This window comes from Mauremys mutica, chromosome 2, assembly GCF_020497125.1.
Source record: "Mauremys mutica isolate MM-2020 ecotype Southern chromosome 2, ASM2049712v1, whole genome shotgun sequence".
Taxonomy (NCBI): domain Eukaryota; kingdom Metazoa; phylum Chordata; order Testudines; family Geoemydidae; genus Mauremys; species Mauremys mutica.
In genome coordinates, this window is record NC_059073.1 from 170,804,887 (window position 1) to 170,824,584 (window position 19,698).

The window sequence follows — 19,698 nt, forward strand, 5'->3', positions numbered from 1 at the left end:
ATATCGTGCCAAACCAACCTGATCTCCTTCTTTGAGAAGGTAACAGATTTTTTAGACAAAGGAAATGCAGTGGATCTAATTTACCTCGATTTCAGTAAGGCATCTGATACGGTTCCACATGGGGAATTATCTAAATTGGAAAAGATGGGGCTCAATATGAAAATTGAAAGGTGGATAAGGAACTGGTTAAAGGGGAGACTACAATGGGTCATACTGAAAGGTGAACTGTCAGGCTGGAAGGAGGTTACTAGTGGAGTTCCTCAGGGATCGGTTTTGGGACCAATCTTGTTTAATCTTTTTATTACTGACCTTGGCACAAAAAGTGGGAATGTGCTAATAAAGTTTGCAGATGACACAAAGCTGGGAGGTATTGCTAACACAGAGAAGAACCGGGATATCAGATAGGAAGATCTGGATGACCTTGTAAACTGGAGTAATAGTAATAGGATGAAATGTAATAGTGAAAAGTGCAAGGTCATTCATTTAGGGATTAATAACAAGAATTTTGGTTATAAATTGGGGACACATCATACAGAGGAGAAGGACTTCGGAGTATTGGTTGATCACAGGATGACTATGAGCCACCAATGTGACATGGCCATTAAAAACGCTAATGCGGTCTTGGGATGCATCAGGCAAGGTATTTCCAGTAAAGATAAGGAGGTGTAAGTACTGTTATACAAGGCACTGATGAAACCTCATCTGGAATATTGTGTGCAGTTCTAGTCTCCCATGTTTAAGAAGGATGAATTCAAACTGGAACAGATACAGAGAAGGGCTACTAGGATGATTCAAGGAATGGAAAACCTGTCATATGAAAGGAGACTCAAAGAGCTTGGCTTGTGTAGCCTAACCAAAAGAAGGCTGAGGGGAGATATGATTGCTCTTTATAAATATATCAGAGGGATAAATATCAGAGAGGGAGAGGAATTATTTAAGCTTAGTACCAATGTGGACACGAGAACAAATGGATATAAACTGGACATTAGGAAGTTTAGACTTGAAATTAGACAAAGGTTTCTAACCATCAGAGGAGTGCAGTTCTGGAACAGCCTTCCAAGTGGAATAGTGGGGTCAAAAGATATAGCTGGCTTCAAAACTAAGCTTGATAAGTTTATGGAGGGTATGGTATGATGGGATAGCCTAATTTTGGCAATTAATTGATCTTTGATTCTTAGCAGGTAAATATGCCCAATGGTCTGTGATGGGATGTTAGATGGGGTGGGATCTGAGTTACTACAAAGAATTCTTTTCTGGGTGCTGGCTGGTGAGTCTTGCCCACATGCTCAGGGTTTAACTGATCACCCTCCTGTACTCTAACCGCCCTGGTGTCTGGCTGCACGTAATCAGTGGCCAGGCGATTTGCCTCAACCTCCCACCCCGCCATAAACATCTTCCCCTTACTCTCACAGATACTGTGGAGCGCACAGCAAACAGTAATAACAATGGGAACATTGGTTTCGCTGAGGTCTATCCGAGTCAGTAAACTGCGCCAGCACGCTTTTAAACGTCCAAATGCACATTCTACCACCGTTCTGCACTTGCTCAGCCTATAGTTGAACAGCTCCTGACTACTGTCTAGGCTGCCTGTGTATGGCTTCATGAGCCATGGCATTAAGGGGTAGGCTGAATCCCCAAGGATAACTATAGGCAATTCAACATCCCCAATGGTTATTTTCTGGTCTGGGAAGAAAGTCCCTTCCTGCAGTTTTTGAAACAGACCAGAGTTACTGAAGATACGAGCGTCATGTACCTTTCCCGGCCATCCCACGTTGATGTTGCTGAAATGTCCCTTGTGTTCCACCAGTGCTTGCAGCACCATTGAAAAGTACCCCTTGTGGTTTATGTACTCGATGGCTTGGTGCTCCGGTGCCAAGATAGGGATATGGGTTTCGTCTATCGCCCCACTGGGAATCCCATTGCGGCAAAGCCATCCACTATGGCCTGCACATTTCCCAGAGTCACTATCCTTGATAGGCTTGTGTAGCCTAACCAAAAGAAGACTGAGGGGAGATATGATTGCTCTTTATAAATATATCAGAGGGATAAATATCAGAGAGGGAGAGGAATTATTTAAGCTTAGTACCAATGTGGACACGAGAACAAATGGATATAAACTGGACATTAGGAAGTTTAGACTTGAAATTAGACAAAGGTTTCTAACCATCAGAGGAGTGAAGTTCTGGAACAGCCTTCCAAGGGGAATAGTGGGCCCCTTGATAGCAGCAGCTCTTTGATTGCACTGGCTACTTGGATCACAGCAGCCCCCACAGTAGATTTCCACTCCAAATTGATGCCCGAATGACCAGTAGCTGTCTGGCGTTGCAAGCTTCCACAGGGCTATCGCCACTTGCTTCTCAACTGTGAGAGCTGCTCTCATCTTGGTATCCTGGCACTTCAAGGCAGGGGAACGTAAGTCAAAGTTCCATGAAAGTGTCCTTATGCAAGTGAAAGTTTCGCAGCTACTGCGAATCATCCCAGACCTGCAACACTATGCGGTCTGTGCTTGTTTCCCGGGCCCAGAATCGGCGTTCCACGCCATGAACCTGCCCAATTAACACCATGATGTGCACATTGCCAGGGCCCGTACTTTGTGAGATGTCTATGTTCATGTCCTCATCACTCTCCTCACCGGGCTCCTTGCCTGGTTTCACTTTTGCAGGTTCTGGTTCTGCATATCCTGCTGGATAATGCATGTGGTGTTTACAGTGCTCATAATTGCCGTGGTGATCTGGGCAGGCTCCACGTTCCCAGTGCTATGGCGTCTGTGCTGAAAAAAGGTGTGAAACGATTGTCTGCCATTGCTCTTATGGAGGGAGGGGCGACTGACGACATGGCTTACAGGGTTGGCTTACAGAGAATTAAAATCAACAAAGGGGGTGGCTTTGCATCAAGGAGAAACACAAACAACTGTCATACAGAATGGCCCCCTCAAGGACTGAACTCAAAACCTTGGGTTTAGTAGGCCGTTGATTTCACAGAGGGAGGGATGGAGGGAGATGGGAGTAAATGAATACAAAATAAATCTGGTCTATTTCTTTTTTTGATCCACTCCATCTGTCTTATACATCTTAGGCTGGCAGCACACGGTGCAGTACGACTGCTAGCCATCGTCATCTCCTGGGTGCTCAGCAGAAGATGGTGCATTATGATTGCTAGCCATCATCATCTCCTGGGTGCTTGCCAGAAGACGGTGCAGTACAATTGCTAGCCATCATCATCTCCTGGTTGTTCACCAGAAGACAGTGCAGTGTGACTGCCGGCAGGACTGAGTCTCCATGAGATGAAACTTGAAAAGGGAACGACCTGGCTGAGTCATTACCATGTCTGCCCAGGCACCCCGACCGACCTCACTGAGGTCGGCTAAAAGAGCACCCAGGAGTACGACGACCACTACCAATCGTAATGCACCGTCTACTGCCAAAAGGCAATGAGCTGCTGCTGTGTAGCAATGCAGTACCATGTCTGTCAGCACCCAGGAGACATATGGTGACGGTGAGCTGAGTGGGCTCCATGCTTGCCGTGGTATGGTGTCTGCACAGATAACTCAGGAAAAATGGCGCGAAACGATTGTCTGCTGTTGCTTTCATGGAGGAAGGGAGGGCCTGATGACATGTACCCAGAACCACCCATGACACTGTTTTGCCCCATCAGGCATCGGGATCTCAACCCAGAATTCCAATGGGTGGCGGAGACTGCGGGAACTCTGGGACAGCTATCCACAGCTACCCACAATGCAACACTCCGGAAGTCAATGCTAGCCTCGGTACTGTGGACGCAGTCCGCCGACTTAATGCACTTAAAGCATTTTATGTGGGGACACACAATCGACTGTATAAAAACGAGTTCTAAAAAACCCACTTCTATAAATTCGACTTAATTTCACTGTGTAGACATACCCTTAATTAGTGTGAAGAGCTGCTCTACTACAAAAATGGTTACCCCCTGCCCTGAAAGAGGAGACTGGGTGATTACCAGAGAGCTATAGGTAGATCTTACAATGGGAAACTCCACATATATGGATTGAGGAATCATCAACAAAAGGACTAAAGACTCTTATTCTTGTGCTCTCCTCTCTGTGACTCAATCACCGGAGTTTGCAGCTCATAGCACTTGGCAGGAGATGGATAAAAACTAAAACAAAGAGGCTGATAAAGGAAGTGCTGTCATCATCATGAACAGGTCTGACTACCAAAAGGAGGCCGCCAGACAACTCCCCAATACCAAATTCTACAGGAAATCCTGGACACCCCATCATCTTGGGTATTGGCATGCTCACTGAAGGACCGTCCAGATATGTGGACTCTCTACTCAGACCCTACACTACCAGCACTCCCAGCTATCTCCGTGACACCACTGATTTCCTGAGAAAACTACAATGCATTGGTGACCTTCCAGAAAACACCATCCTAGCCACCGTGGATGTAGAGGCTCTCTACACAAACATCCCACACACAGAGGAATACAAGCTGTCAGGAACAGTAACCCTGATGATGCCACAGCACAACTGGTAGATGAGCTCTGTGACTTTATCCTCACACACAATTATTTCAAATTTGATGAAAATATGTACCTCCAGACCAGTGGCATCGCTATTGGCACCCGCATGGCCCCACAATATGCCAACATTTTTATGACTGACCTGGAACAACGCTTCCTCAGCTCTCGTCCACTCACGCCCCTTCTCTACGTATGCTACATTGATGACATCTTCATCATCTGGACCCATGGGAAGGAAACTCTGGAAAAATTCCACCACGATTTCAACAGCTTCCACCCCACCATCAACCTTAGCATGGACCAATCTACACGGGAGGTCCGCTTCCTAGACACCATGGTGCAAATAAGTGAGGGTCACGTTAACACCACCCTATACCGAAAACCCACCGACCGTTATGACTACCTTCATGCCTCCAGCTTCCTTCCCGGACACACCACGCGACCCATTGTCTACAGCCAAGCACTGAGGTACAACGGCATCTGCTCCAACCCCTCAGACAGAGACCAACACCTACAAAATCTTCACCAAGCATTCTCAAAACTACAATACCCACACAAAGAAATAAGGAAACAGATCAACAGAGCCACACGTGTACCCAGAAGCCTCCTACTGCAAGACAAGCCCAAGAAAGAAACCAACAGAACTTCACTGGCCATCACATACAGTCCCCAGCTAAAACCTCTCCAATGCATCATCAGTGATCTACAGCCCATCCTGGACAACGATCCCTCACTTTCACAGGCCTTGGGAGGTAGGCCAGTCCTCGCCCACAGACAACCCGCTAACCTGAAGCATATTCTCACCAGCAACTACACACCGCACAATAGTAACTCTAACTCAGGAACCAATCCATGCAACAAACCTCGATGCTAACTCTGCACGCATATCTACACCAGCGACACCATCACAGGACCTAATCAGATCAGCCACATCATCACCGGTTCATTCATCTGCATGTCCACCAATGTAATATACACCATCATGTGCCAGAAATGCCCCTCTGCTATGTACATCGGCCAAACTGGACAGTCCCTACCTAAAAGGATAAATGTACACAAATCAGATATTAGGAATGGCAATATACAAAAACCTGTAGGAGAACATTTCAATCTCCCAGGACACACAATAGCAGATTTAAAGGTATCATTCTGCAGCAAAAATACTTCAGGACCAGACTTCAAAGAGAAACTGCTGAGCTTCAGTTCATCTGCAAATTTGACAGCATCAGCTCAGGATTAAACAAAGACTGTGAATGGCTAGCCAACTACAAAAGCAGTTTCTCCTCCCTTGGTGTTCACACCTCAACTGCTAGAAGAGGGCCTCATCCTCCCTGATTGAACTAACCTCGTTATCTCTAGCCTGATTTTTGTTGCATATTTATACCTGCCTCTGGAAATTTCCACTACATGCATCCGACGAAGTGGGTATTCTCCCACAAAAGATCATGCTACAATACGTTTGTTAGTCTATAAGGCGCCACAGGACTCTTTGCCGCCTTTACAGATCCAGACTAACACGGCTACCCCTCTGATATTTAAAACAAACAAGGATCTCTATGTTGCTTGGACTTGGAGGGGGGCAGGCGACGCAAGGTATTTCTAGAGATAAGCAAGAGGTCCCCAGCTGCATAGCCTGGGTTAGCTCTAAAGGACAAAGAGGGCTTGCTGATTATAGAAGCCCCTATTACCTTCTGATACCTATGGCTGTAACTCATTCATGTGTCTATAGTTGCTTGCTTTAACCTTGTAAATCTCTCTCATTTCTTTTTCTTGTTTAATAAACTTTCATATAGTTTACTATAGGATTGTCTACAAGAGTTGTCTTTGGTATGAGATCTAAAGCACAATTGACCTAGGGTAAGTGACTAGTCCATCGGGATCACGAGTTATCGGAATATTGTTGTGATCGTTGGTGCCACTGGAAGTAACCACAAATAACACTGCCTTGTCTTGCTTGATTTTCCTCGGGACTCTTGGCAGGAGGGGAATCGAGGGGAAAAATGCATATAACAGTAGTGCTGATAATTGGACAAGAAATGTATTCTCCACAGAGTGCTGGCCCCAACTGCCCTTGAACCAATACTTCTGGCACTTCTTGTTTTTGTTTGATGCAAAATGGTCCTACGATGGATGGCCTCGCTGCTGGAATATAACCTGGTTTACGTCATCCAGCTCCCATTCGTGGTCTCTGGAAAAACATCTTCTCAGACTATCAGTAAGCATGTTTTGTGATCCAGGTCGGTGAACATCAGACAGGGGGACATGATGGCAAATACACCCGTTCCTGATGTTGACAGCCTCTATGCATAAACAAGAGTATCTTGTCCCTTCATGCCTGTTGATATAATAAACTGTTGTCTGACATAACTAATGTACATAAATCCAGATCAACTGCAGACAGGGCTTCCACACTGAGCACTGCACATAGCTCCAATACATTGATATGGAGACTATGCTCTTACAGTGTTCAAGCAGAGTGGATAAAAATTGATTATTTTTAAAAAAAAATCTAAAAAAAATTTCAGATTTTTAAATTAAATACAGGTGTATTTTTTTAACCCTATTTAAAACTAAATTTAAAATTGACAACCTATGTTAAAGCCTAAACTAATTATCATCTATTCAAATCATGTAAACACACACACAAAAATATTAAATACATATTACTGGCTGCCAACTAGACATGGAGCCATTGATCACTACCTGTTGAGCCCGATGATCTAGCCAGCTTTCTATCCACCTTACAGTCCATTCATCCAGCCCATACTTCGTTAACTTGCCGGCAAGAATACTGTGGGAGACCGTATCAAAAGCTTTGCTGAAGTCAAGGAACCATGGGGGGTCCAGAAGGGGTCCACAAAGTGTCTAGTTAGTATACCACATCACACTCTCCTCTGTAGCAATGCTGTGCCTATGAATAAAATGTATTCAACTAGTTCCCCACCTTTTCAGTGTTAACTAGATGCTTTCCAGTTGAATGATGAAATATAATTTGGGAGTTTTCTTTTTCATTATTTCATGGGTCATGGGATATTCTTATAATTGAAATGGAGGATAAAAGAACAGGACCATCTTAGTCTGATAAGTGGTTTGGCGTCAGTTTGTTTAGTAGCAAAAATTTTAATAAAAGTCAGTGCCTATATTATATCCCTTATTATAACATCTGTTCTATAGATAGCTGTTGATTTTGTCCTCTTCCTACATTTTAACACCGTTATATTTCTAACCAAATGTGACAATTTGGGGGAATCTGTACAATTTAACAATTGTTAGACATATACAGAGTTCATAATCTCAATGTCAGACTGTAAATTCTATTTTGAGTGTGCATCCTCTCAGCCTTCTCTATTGGCTGATTGTCTTCATTTTTGACTGAACTTTCAGAGGCTCATGGCAAAAGAACAAGAAATGAGGGTCATTGACGTAAAGTGTTCTCCTTATTGAAATGGAATAGCTCTAAACAGACTGGCTCCCAATCAGGAGAACTGGTTTATCAGGAGAGAGGTTGCCTTGGCAGCAAAGTCACCTGCTGAGACTCTGGTCACCTAAGGATGACGAGGGAGTCACTTGACTGAGGGACTGGAATGTTATAAAAAGAGCAAAAGCTGCTCTTTTTGTTCTCTGTTCTTCTTTTCTCCAGCTCAAGTGGAAGAAGAAGAAATAGGTGCTTGATGAGACCAGAGATCCTGCTTACCTTCCTAACACGGATGGACTTCCAAGGGAAGTGTGCGCTAGGGAGGGGCATTTCATTTAGGAAATTTGTTTTGTTCTAAGTGATTTGTACTCTCTTGTGAGTAAATAAAAGAACAACAGTGTTAGAATCTGTGCAAAGCGTCTGTATCTTATATGCTTTACAGCTACCATGTGGTCCCTGGAAGAGGTAACTGAGAAGGCTCACACCTTTCAGTAGAGTTCTGGAGGAGGGAGTGTTCAAGCAATAGGGGGTGCCAGGAACCCAGGTAGCTGAACAATGGGTTCAGTTCTCAGGAAGGGATGCCAGACAGTGGGTATGTGCCCTGAGATTATGCTTGCGGATACAAGTGACGGGCAATGGCTGGGCTCCATTCAGGATCTGCAGGCTTAAAAACACCCAGCAGCTGGGTCGCATCATAACAGTCTAGTTGCGTGGCCATCTATATTAGGGTTTTCTTTGATTACTCCTATTTAAAGGTTAATGACTGATGACATGTAATGAAGTCTGCTCCAGTGGCCACAATTCTGTAGCAATGCAATACATTTTAAAATTAAAACGTTCTTAAAATAAACAATTTGAAAAATTATTACAGTAAGAAATTATGTTAATTAAGAAATCAGAATAGCAAAAATATGTGCAAGTCACAATCACTTCTATTTGGGGGATGCTGCTGCCCTTAGGTTTGCAGGATCCAAACCATATCTGAATCAGTCACGGGTAGGTTGGGCTGTTTGATTATTATTATTAATTCTTCTTCTTCATATAAGTAGTGCCTGAAGGTCCCAACAAAGATTAGGGATTTATTATGCTGAGCAATGTACATACACATAGCGAGAGATATTCCCTGCTCCAAAGATCTTACAGCCTAAATGGACAAGACAGACAAAAGGTGGGAGAGGAAATAGATAGTGATTTGCCCCAGGTCACAAGTAGAACCTGGAATACAACTTGAGTCCCCTGACTCCCAGTGCAGTGCTCTGTCCATGGGATTACACTGCCTCTCTGCTGCACTGTTCTCTCCAGGTTATCTTGGTTATGACTAGAGCTGAACAAATAGTTCACAACAAATTTATTCAAAAGCGTAACCTTTTTTCCTGAACTGTTCCTGAACTGTCTACAAACAGATGGGGGGGAGTTCCTGTGTCCCCACATCTCAGACGGATGAGAATTCAAAGACAACAGGTAAGAGATACAAAAGCAAAAAATAGAGGGAGCAGTGTAACACAAATAAAAGAGGACAAGAGGAAAATCAATCACAGAGCAGGTGTTGCCTAAGAGCTCATCCATGATCACCTAACCTAAGGTAAAGAAATTAAATAAATATTGAAACTGAAACACCTAGTTATGGCATTTGATGTTTTAGACACATACTTTTGGCCTAAGTAACTTGGCAAAAACACTGCAAATGACACATTTTTAGCTATTATAAAACAAAAGCAAAAGAAAAAAAGTTAGCAGCTACATCCTTGATAATCCATAGTTGTGTAGAGATTTTCAAATCCATTTAATTACTTACCATATGTGATTTCCCCTTTTTCTTCTGCATCTATAGCTTTAAAAAGGTCTGTTACATTAAGCTCTGACACACCCAAGGAAGTCTTCAGAATGCAAGCTAAGTTGTTTTCTATTATGGTTCCATTCTGTGATTCATACATCTATGAAATAAGGCAGGAAGACAAATCATTGCAAAGCCAAGTACTAATTTTCAGAAGAGCAACACATTTAAAATTATTTTATATGGGTAAGATTTGTTTCTGAAAAGTCAAGTTAGTCTCAAATTGATAATGATCAAGTGAGAGCTTGTGGGTGGCCTATCCGAAATAAAGGGTAGACACAGCCAAGTCATTTCTGAACCACTGTGTACTTAGTGAAAAGATTGTGATTAGTCTTTCCCTGCTAGATGCTGAACTGATGATCTTTTATATATAAACAGCAGCAGCTCTACCACTTGAAATAAACGAAAATGGCTAAGAACTGCCAATAATAATAAAAATAAAATAAAATAATAGTAGTAAATCTTTACTCACATACAGTGCTTTCCATGTGAGGCTCTCAGAATACTTTATAGTCATTAATGAATAAAGCATTATAAAAATTTGTAAAGTAGTTGATTATGCCCATTTTACAAGAAGGAGGCATAGACTTTGGAGCCCTGCTTGAAATGCATTGGGCCTAATTTTCAGGCCTATCATAAAGATATTAAAAATAACAAATGGGTTAGAGAAGCAGATTGGAAACTTCTTTTCAGTCTTCTATAATACAACAAAATGGGGATAATCAATTAAGCTAAAAGTTGGCAAACTTTATATGGATAAAAGGAAATACTTTGTCACACAAAAATTAGCATGTAGAACTCATTGCCGCAAGACTTCAAAGGCCAAGAGATTAGTAGGATCAAAAAGGATTAGCCATTTTATGGATAACAAGAATATACATACCATATATACTTGTTCATTAGCCCATTTGTTTATTAGCCAACCCCACAAAATGGATAGGTAAAAACAGCAAAAACTGTATGACCCTTTTATAAGCTGATCCTATATTTCAGGGGTTGGAAGCCGCTGGCGGGTTGGGATGTTTTGTTTACTTGGAGCGTCTGCAGGCATGGAGCCCTGCAGCTCCCATTGGCTGGGAACAGCGAACTGCGGCCACAGGGAGCTGAGGGGCTCCATGCCTACAGATGCTCCAAGTAAACAAAAACAACAATGTATTAGATATTCAATTCAATGATTCCAGAGTTTAAAATAATCAAATTTTGGTGTAGACCTGTTTATACGCTGACTCCCGCTCTTTGATGTGTCACTTTTTTACCAAAAACATTCGGCTTATGAACGAGTATATATGGTAGTTACAACAGCATTCTTGCACTTTCTCCCTAAGTAACTAGTACTAGCCACCGCTGGAGACAAATTACTGCAACATAAAAACTAGTTTGATGTAATTCCTGAGTGCTCAGAGGCCAATACTGAAGGTACGGGTCCCAAGCACGGTCAAGGGATATCATCCTGGGGATTGATTTCCAGCACCCCACTCCTTCCCTAGTAACTGAAGGAGAGAGGGCCTTGGATTCACACTAGCATGCTGCCCCTGGACTTCAATACTGAATCTCTTCCCACCTTTTGGGATTGCTGTATCTAGCAGGTTTCAATCTCTGGCTGGTAAGCATATGATAAATTTTTCAAGTCCTAAAGGAAAATATTAAAACCTTTCACTTTAAGAGATTATTCAACTAAATTATATCAGTAACACAACTGATCACACACTAATACGTGTTAGCACATGGCTGAGGACGATTGTGCAAAGACACATACTCAAGGATCAGTTGAAACATTTTGACAATCCCAACAAGCTGTGCAAAGATTTAAATCCTCATTTAAATTACCTAGGTTGGGAAAAATAATTAGAGCGGTGGCAGGGGGGCATGAGATTGAATATAACTAGCTTTGGCAGAAATCGGAATGAAGACAGGAACAGGTGGGTGAGAGAGGGAGGATCAGAAGGAGAAAGAGGAGAAATTATTGCCTGTATTTCTGCTTCTTTGAAGACTTCATCTAGTAGGTGTCTCACTCCTGGAGTTGTATTTTCTAGAATACATCCAGCAGAACTTCCATAGCTCAAGTCTTTTGGCCTTTTAGGGCAGCAGTAACAGGGGAGAGTGTGAGCCAGGCTTCTTACAGGCTGTTGCATGTCACCCTTTCTTAGGCTATATTATGAAATTACTGGTCGCAGTTACATAGTGAGGGCAGAGTTTTGCCCTTGACACAAGGCTTCAACCATTTCATTATTTATTTAAAAAACAAAACAAAACAAAACAAAACAGTGTATCCTCCCCAAATCTTACTCTTTGAATACAGAATGAGAATAGAGAATTTTGTGAAAAGTTACAGTAAATCGGTTTATAAATTAAAATTAACTTTAATATGGGTCCTTTAAGAAATTTAGCACCAGGTGTGAAAGCTTTTCTTTCTCCCAAATAATCTTGCTAACAGAATAATGCAGAAACTGCAAAATTCCTAGAAATCTTGTGCATCAGCTACATCGGAAGCGTATTTATCTATCTAGGCTGAGCCAGCCCCTCAGCCCGACAGTATTAGCCTTCACACTTGAAATAGGAGTTGAGAACCACATCTGTCTGAGCAAACATAGAGCTATGAGGCTCTTCCAACCCCTTCTGCCAGAACCTATGTTACCAGAAGGATTCATGGGAAGATGTACAGCAGTGTTCCTCCACAATTAATGGAGAAGGAATTCCTTACTAGAATATTGAGGTCCACCTGACCTAGGCCTGGAGGTATCCTCGGGGGTCCTTCAACCTTTACAGTTAGGTTGGTTTATGCATCCTGATTGACAGCGATGGGGGTCCAAAACACCAACCCACATTGGGAGGGGGCTTTGGCCAACAATGCCTACCTTAAGGTGGTGTAAGATCATTCGCATGCATATTAACCTTTCCCTGTAAGTGGGGAAGAGAATTATTAACTAACAGGCTAACATATTGGGGTCCTATTGCTTCTTCTCACATGTGGCTGAGCCATGCAGCACCCATTCACAGATGAAACTGATGCAAGGATTCATCTTTAGGTTAGATAAAATTGCTACCCCAGCTTCCTCTGGGGGCTGCGTGTGTTCCAACAGGGATACTATTTCTTTAAAGGCTTTTTGCCCTGTCCTATACTCTGAGGGTAATGTACTCCACAATGCTTGGTCAACAGTGAGCTGTAAGATTTTAATGCAATCATCTTCAGGCAGCGTAAACACTAAACCTGTCTCTTCTACATACTGTGTGCACACAGCGATGGAAGAATTTTCCACTGGGCCAACCTGTTTGGCCACCAAATCTAATGTTTAATGTCTGTGACCACTGCAGTGGGGCATGGGGTGTCAGGAGAATTGCTATCTCCAGAGTGCTCCTCAAAATATAATTCCTGGAGGTGCAAGTATTGGTGGAATAATCCCAACTAAGCACAAACTCCTCATTGACAGCATCCCCATAGCAGTGAAGGACGACTCCAATTCAGTGATAGGACGAGGCTGAGGTGGGTACAAAGGGTACAGTTTGGGTAAACACAATAGATGGGGAAAAAGCCTGTGTGGTCTGGGTGTAGGTATTGGCCATGACTAAGTTGCCAGTATCCTTTGCAGGCCAGGTGGCTGCAGGTGACCACCTCCTTGGTGAGTCCTGAAGAGGCTGCATTCTCCTGAGCTGGATGGCCCTAACTCAAGAGATGAGGATAATGCTCCTAGCTTTGTCTTGCCCTGTGGCACTAGGGTGGGAGTGTTTCTTTTTTTATTGGTTTTAGTCAAGAAATCCCAGCCTCTCTTGCAGTGGATGTCTGTGACACTGCGTCTTCTAATCCCATAACAAAATTGATTCGGGGGGGGGGAGGGGAATATATCGATTGGTCCCCCCTTTACTTTACTACTTTACTTGGTTGAAAGTATATGCTGCTCTTTAATCTGTCTCTGCCCCCAAACTGAGCTCCAGCTCCGTGTCAGTCTCCTGACTCCCCTCAGAACTTCCCTCTTAGCTATCAGTCTCCACCTCCAAAAGAACAAGTTGGGTTCACTTAATTCCTCTTCCACTTTTGCTGTACTCAGGCCCCCCTGTTCTGTTTGCGAGTGACCTATCACTTCAAAATAATCCACTTCCTCATTTAACTTCCCTTACTGCAGGGGAACTTCTCTGCTCTGTAACTGGTAGCCTTCCAGTAACCTTGAGCAAGCAGAAGCCTTAGCCTGCCAACAATGCGCTCCGTCCCAAACATCCTATGTTTGAGTCTGACTTCATTCTAATCTTTTCTCCAATTCCTGTCTCTCAGTAAAGAGTCAGCTGTTCCCCTGTAGAGGAATGCAGCTGGTCTTTTAACTGCTGAGTAACTTTTCTCTCTTCCTCAAGAGTCTGTGGTGTCTGGCTAAGCTGATACACTCTCCTTTTTAACTTAAGTGCCAACACGTTAGATGCCACAAACAAACATTAAATCAGTATCCCTTTCAATTCTCTAGCCTGCCTTCCCTTCCTTTTTCCTCAGACACCTGGCAACATCTCATGGGTTAGGATGCTAAAAAATTGTTTGACTGTCCTTCAACTGCATCAAGTCTCCTTCATAATTCTTAACGTTCCTTTTCACAAAAGTCTCTAACGCCTTGTTGAGGGTGACCATCACTAGCTCTCCAGAAGTCTCAGCTGACTCCCTTTCCCATTCCCTAGCTAATAAGCTTCATCTCACTTGCTGAATTCTAAGTCTGTACAATATTTAGCACATAATATGGACATCCTTTCCAAAATGGTAAACCTCTTATCTAGTTAAGCGGTTATAACATTTACTCAACTCTGAACAGTCCCGAAGGCTAAACTGGCTCCATGCCTAGTAGAAGGTACACAAGTCCAGAATTAACCTGTAGAAGGATGGGGGTTACTTCCTTCTCCTCCCTTGTTGGCTACCATGCTCTAGCAGCTCAAGAGGCATTTACCCTGCTTGGGCCCACCGGGCACTGTGGCTGCTAGGGGTAAGCTGGCACAGTCTTTCCACAATGTATGCCTCAAGGCTGCAGTCTGGAGGAGCTGTGGGACTTCTGTTAAACTCTGCCAGTCTACTCACACATCTTGTCAGGTGCCAAACTGCTGCGGCCTATTGGCAGCTAAAATAAAATCAGCTCCCTTGCCAACTCAAAGTGTGGGTCACCAGGCCCTGATGCTACTGCTTATTCAACTTTAAGTACCTTTACTTAGTTTCACAACACAATTCAACTTACAAAGCCACCTTAACACATGTATAAAGCTTCAAACAGCATGAAATCCACCCCCACTCTTACTGATTATATTCATTTTAAAAATTTCCACTTAGTCACTGATTAAAATGTGAGGGTTTTAAAAGGTTCTAGTCCCAGAACCAGGCACAACAGAATTAAGTTCAATATCTGGTTGGAAACCCTGATGTACACAGCAGCAATACTCATACTGAGGGCAGAGCAAAATTTAAATACATTTAGTAGCATAATTATTAAAAACACAAATGCTTCAACCCAAATGAAGGCATAGTTATAGTGCAGTATGAATGGTGTCCTGCACCATCCCTTACATATAGTCACAGTCCTCTCAAGGAGACCTAGTAGTGGGAGACAGGTTGTGTTCCATGATGGTTTAACCCTGCCTCTGGCATATCAAACAAGTCTGATGGTCAAGATTTCAAAGCTTACGTGGTCGTTTCACCTATTATAGGGCCTTGTGACTGCCATGAATATTCATATAAACACCTGGCCTTCTTTGTCCATAACTGACTTACTCACCCTAATAACGTTGGGGTGTCCTTATTCTATAGGCTAGTATATTAATGATCTCAACTCATCATATATGTCAATTTGTTGCCAAGGCAAATTTGTGGTTACACACCTGCTGATGTTCCTATCCTAAAATGTTGAAAAGCTGGTATTAGTTCATATTCCTGCAGTTACCTGGTATCATTTTATACAAAAATTCCTGTAACATAATATTTCCAGTTCCCCGGTAACTCAGGGTCTCTGTTGGGTAACTCACTTATGCTAAAGCTCATAGACCTCAAAGCCTTATGCTAACTTCTCAAGCTAGATTACAGGATAGAGGCCTATAGGTTTCTTCTGTTACAGCTACATAAAATACCTTTAAGCTTGCTCTGTGGGCTACCGGTCTTTTCTCAGTGCTAGAAGCAGAGCACTGGAAGTTTCTCATTCAGTCTGGTGTCAGACAGGCACTTGCAGTTTGCCCCACCAGAAGAAATTCTGATCTGCCACACGCTAATCTGTGCATTTCTTACAAGGAACTATAATGGATTCACTCAGTGTCTGAGATTGTGTTCTCGTTCTCTGCCAAGTGCATGGCAACTCGGAAAGATTTGTGGGACCGAGTCCACTCCTGCAGCTGCAGGAGTTTCTCACACAGGGGTGTGACTGCTACCTCCCTTCTTATAAAACATGGTGGCCTAATTGTCCTTTGACTTGGGACCTTTCAGAGACCTGGTATCTTAAAAGTCCTCAGAACGTACAGGACAGCCTCATCTCCAGAACCTACTATGTGCAGCAGCTACTCCTGGAAAGACCATGCCCCCTGGATGTGAAGACTTTCTGCATGATCTCATCAGACCAAACACATCCATAGTCACCACAATATAGACCAGTAGTTTTTTGGAAATCCAATCCTAGTGGTAGATTGTCCCTGATTGCTACCAGACCTGAGAAACCTTGAGACTTATTAGGATGCAACACAAAGAATCTCTGAAACCATTCCATTTGGAAATGTATCATGGGAACAACGAAGTCAGCCCTGTTATGGCCAACAGTCTCAATGTTCATAGCATGGCCTAAGCTGTCACCTGCTGTCTCTTGTTTATTCTTTCTACCAGAATGGAGATATCTTGGATTCTGCGCCAGGGCAGGAAAGATTACAGTTTTGAGTACAAAGCTCTACTAGACATACCTAATGTCTAATAGGAATAAATTAGGACTTTGGGAAGTTTATTATGAAACCTAATGACTTCAGCACCTCAATGGTGACATAACTGATCTTTCTAATCTCTCCCAAATGCTGCCCATCAATCATCTGAGTAAGGAAATGTGGATTTACAGCCTTGACAAGAAGGATATGAGTGCTTCCTAGTACTTCATGAAAACAAAACATTAGACAAAAAGGGAAAAAAAACCCAAAAATTGACAATCTGAAATGCTTGCCAAGCACTGGAAGTCTATTTGCATGTGTGTGCCTGAAAGTCCAAAGTCCACATTGACTTTCTTTAAAAAAAAAAAGGGGGGGGGAGGGGGGGAGTGCTGGCTCCCAAAATGATTGTCTTGACTTTTTATTTTTTTCTACATACTAGTTCAGTTTCCCAATATCTAAGATTGGCCAGTGCCCTCCTGCCTTTTTGACGATCAGAAAGTAACTAGATTAAAGCCCCTTATTTCTTTTGCGCAATGTCATAGGCCTGATGGCTGTCTTTACTAGGAAAGATCTATTTCCTGCAACATCACTTCCTGATATTGAGGTATCTAAAGAAATTGCAGGGCTGGGGAGAACTGGAGAGTTGTTTTTATTTTAAAAAAATCCAAATGTATTGTCCAACTAAACAGTGCTCAGGACCCATGTTTCAGTGATGATTGGTGGGGAGTGAGGGAATCACTGGGACTAAAAGCCTCAAAAAGTCTGATCTTGAGATAGAGTTGGCAGGCTGTCCACAACCTCTCCAAAGCACTTCAAATTTTAATGCTTGGAAAAATGGAGCTTAAGAGCCTTTGCCTTATGTTAGTGGTGAAGCCAAGTGTCCTGACAACGGGGGTACTGAGCTCCCTTGAAGACAGTCATAGATACGAAGGATGGATTTCAAAGAGAAAGCTTTTCCCGTCTGTCCTTTAGAGGAAAGCCATGAGGGATGAGACAGACTCGAAAGAATGTAATGAGGCTTTAGCATATTTTGAATTTTGTTATGATGCTTCTATCTTCTGCCAGTGAAGCTCTCCTTGCTATATGGAAGCTCCTGGAGCTTCTTCTGGACCTATAATCCAACCGCCTACAGCCAAGACCATCCCTGTGGAAATCCACCTCTGAAGTAGCAGTCCCTTCCACACTGACATCAAAGGCTATCCAAACTTGATACTAGGCCAGGTCTATACCCTCCATAAGATTCTTGAGTTTTTGTGTGCGTTTCTCCTTAGGGAAAGGAATTAACCCAGGGAAGACCTTCACAGTTTACATGTGTAAGCCTGGTAATCCACAGTTCTGAGGCTGCAACTGCAGACTGATAAACCATCTTTGAAATGGATTTCAGTTTCGCAGGTCTAAAATCTGAGGTGCACAGCACTGGGCATAGACCTATAGTTATAACCATCTCAAACCACCAGGCTGTGTCATCTTTGCAGAGGCTACATCTCATCCGAGGTACTTGAGCTCAGTACCATCAACTTTGAATAGTGGAAATAAAAAACAAGGACTTTGAGGAGCTTTGAGGGTGACTGTGCTGGGTGCTCTGGAATTAAGGCTGCCTCATGGGACTTTGCAAGGGGAGGGTGTGACGTTATCGGATTAAATACAACCATGTAGATCACTGTTGCTACAACTGTTATAGAATTGCAACAAATCTTGTACAAATGATGTCAAGTAAGGTGTCTATGGAAAGGTTAAGATTTGCTGAATATGATTATGCTATTTGTATGCATGTATCAATTTTGTATTTGAAATTATGAGCATTGGCTCTATACCTGTATTTCAAACTTGTTTGCTCCTGGGATAATGCCCACAAGCTATTTAGCCTGCACATCATAAAGGGACTGTTCAAATTAAGTGGCCCATTAAGGAACACTTAACTCACAATGGACCATGGAAGATGTCTATCTACACTTAATGGACTTTCCTATGATGACTAAGCAAAATCATGCATAGACATGTGACTTGCCCATGGGACTCCAAACATCATCTTGCTGCCTGTAATTTTCCACTGTGCTGAGGGCTTTGTTTGAAACAACAGATTTCCCTCCAAATGGCAGAAGCTATAAAAGGCCTGGGAAACACCTCCATTTTGCCTCCTTCCTTTGGACTATGAACTTATACTAATGGGACCATTCTAACCAAAGGACTGAGGACCTTCCATTGATTTGTAAGCAACCAGAGACTTGACTTAAGCCAGACGTTTATTCCATCACTGCTACAAGCCTGATCCAAGAACTTTGCAATTATTGTATGTATTCGATTCCTTTAGCCAATTTTAACTCTCACCTTTCTTTTTAAATAAATAAACCTTTAGATTTTAGATACTAAAGGATTGGTAACAGTGGGATTATTGGGTAAGATCTGAGTTGTATATTGACCTGGATGTGTGGCTGGTCCTTTGGGATCAGAAGAACCTTTTATTTGATGAAATTGGAACCATTCATCTTTAAGTCTACTGTTTCTGGTAGTGATACAAGGACTGGAATACCTAACAGAACTGCTATTCTGACTTCTGGTTAGCCAGTGTGGTGAAACAGAAGTTTACTTTTGTTGCTGGTTTGGTATATCTTATGGGAGAATAACCACCAGTTTTGGGGTGTCTGCCCTATTTCTCAGCAGTTTGTCCTGAATTTGATATTCTGAGTTGTGACCCACAAAGACATGGTTACAGTGGCATAGTCAGCAGGATCCACAGAATCAGGTTAATTAAGCTTTGGATCAGAACCCCACGCTTTTGAAATTTGATATTGAGAGTTTTAAAGGTTAAAGATCAGTGACCATGAGCCAGATGGCATCAGCAGAAGCAATCAAACTGCAAGCCCCAAGAGAGAGCCTGTGTCTTGAACATGAACAAAGACTGGCAGAACTTAGAATGCAAGAGAAGAAAGCCTTGGCCCAGCTGGAAGAAGAAGCTGCAAAGAGAGCCAAGCAAGCTGAAGAGAGAGCCAAAGAAACTTACTAGAGGCAAATGGAACGGCTGGTTGCTGAGGAGAGGGCTCGCTAGATGCAACAAGAAACTGCCAGACTTAAGATCCAAATAAAAAAAGCAATGGAA

At 42.8% G+C, this 19,698-nt stretch overlaps 1 protein-coding gene across 1 annotated transcript in view; it reads right to left on the reverse strand.

Annotated features, from left to right (window-relative positions):
• LPCAT1 (lysophosphatidylcholine acyltransferase 1) overlaps nucleotides 1-19,698 on the reverse strand; it is a 166,552-nt gene that overhangs the window by 26,976 nt on the left and 119,878 nt on the right. The window contains exon 13 of the mRNA XM_045002927.1: nucleotides 9,711-9,849. Within this exon, the coding sequence (XP_044858862.1) occupies nucleotides 9,711-9,849 (139 nt within the window). The remainder of the gene's footprint in view (nucleotides 1-9,710; nucleotides 9,850-19,698) is intronic.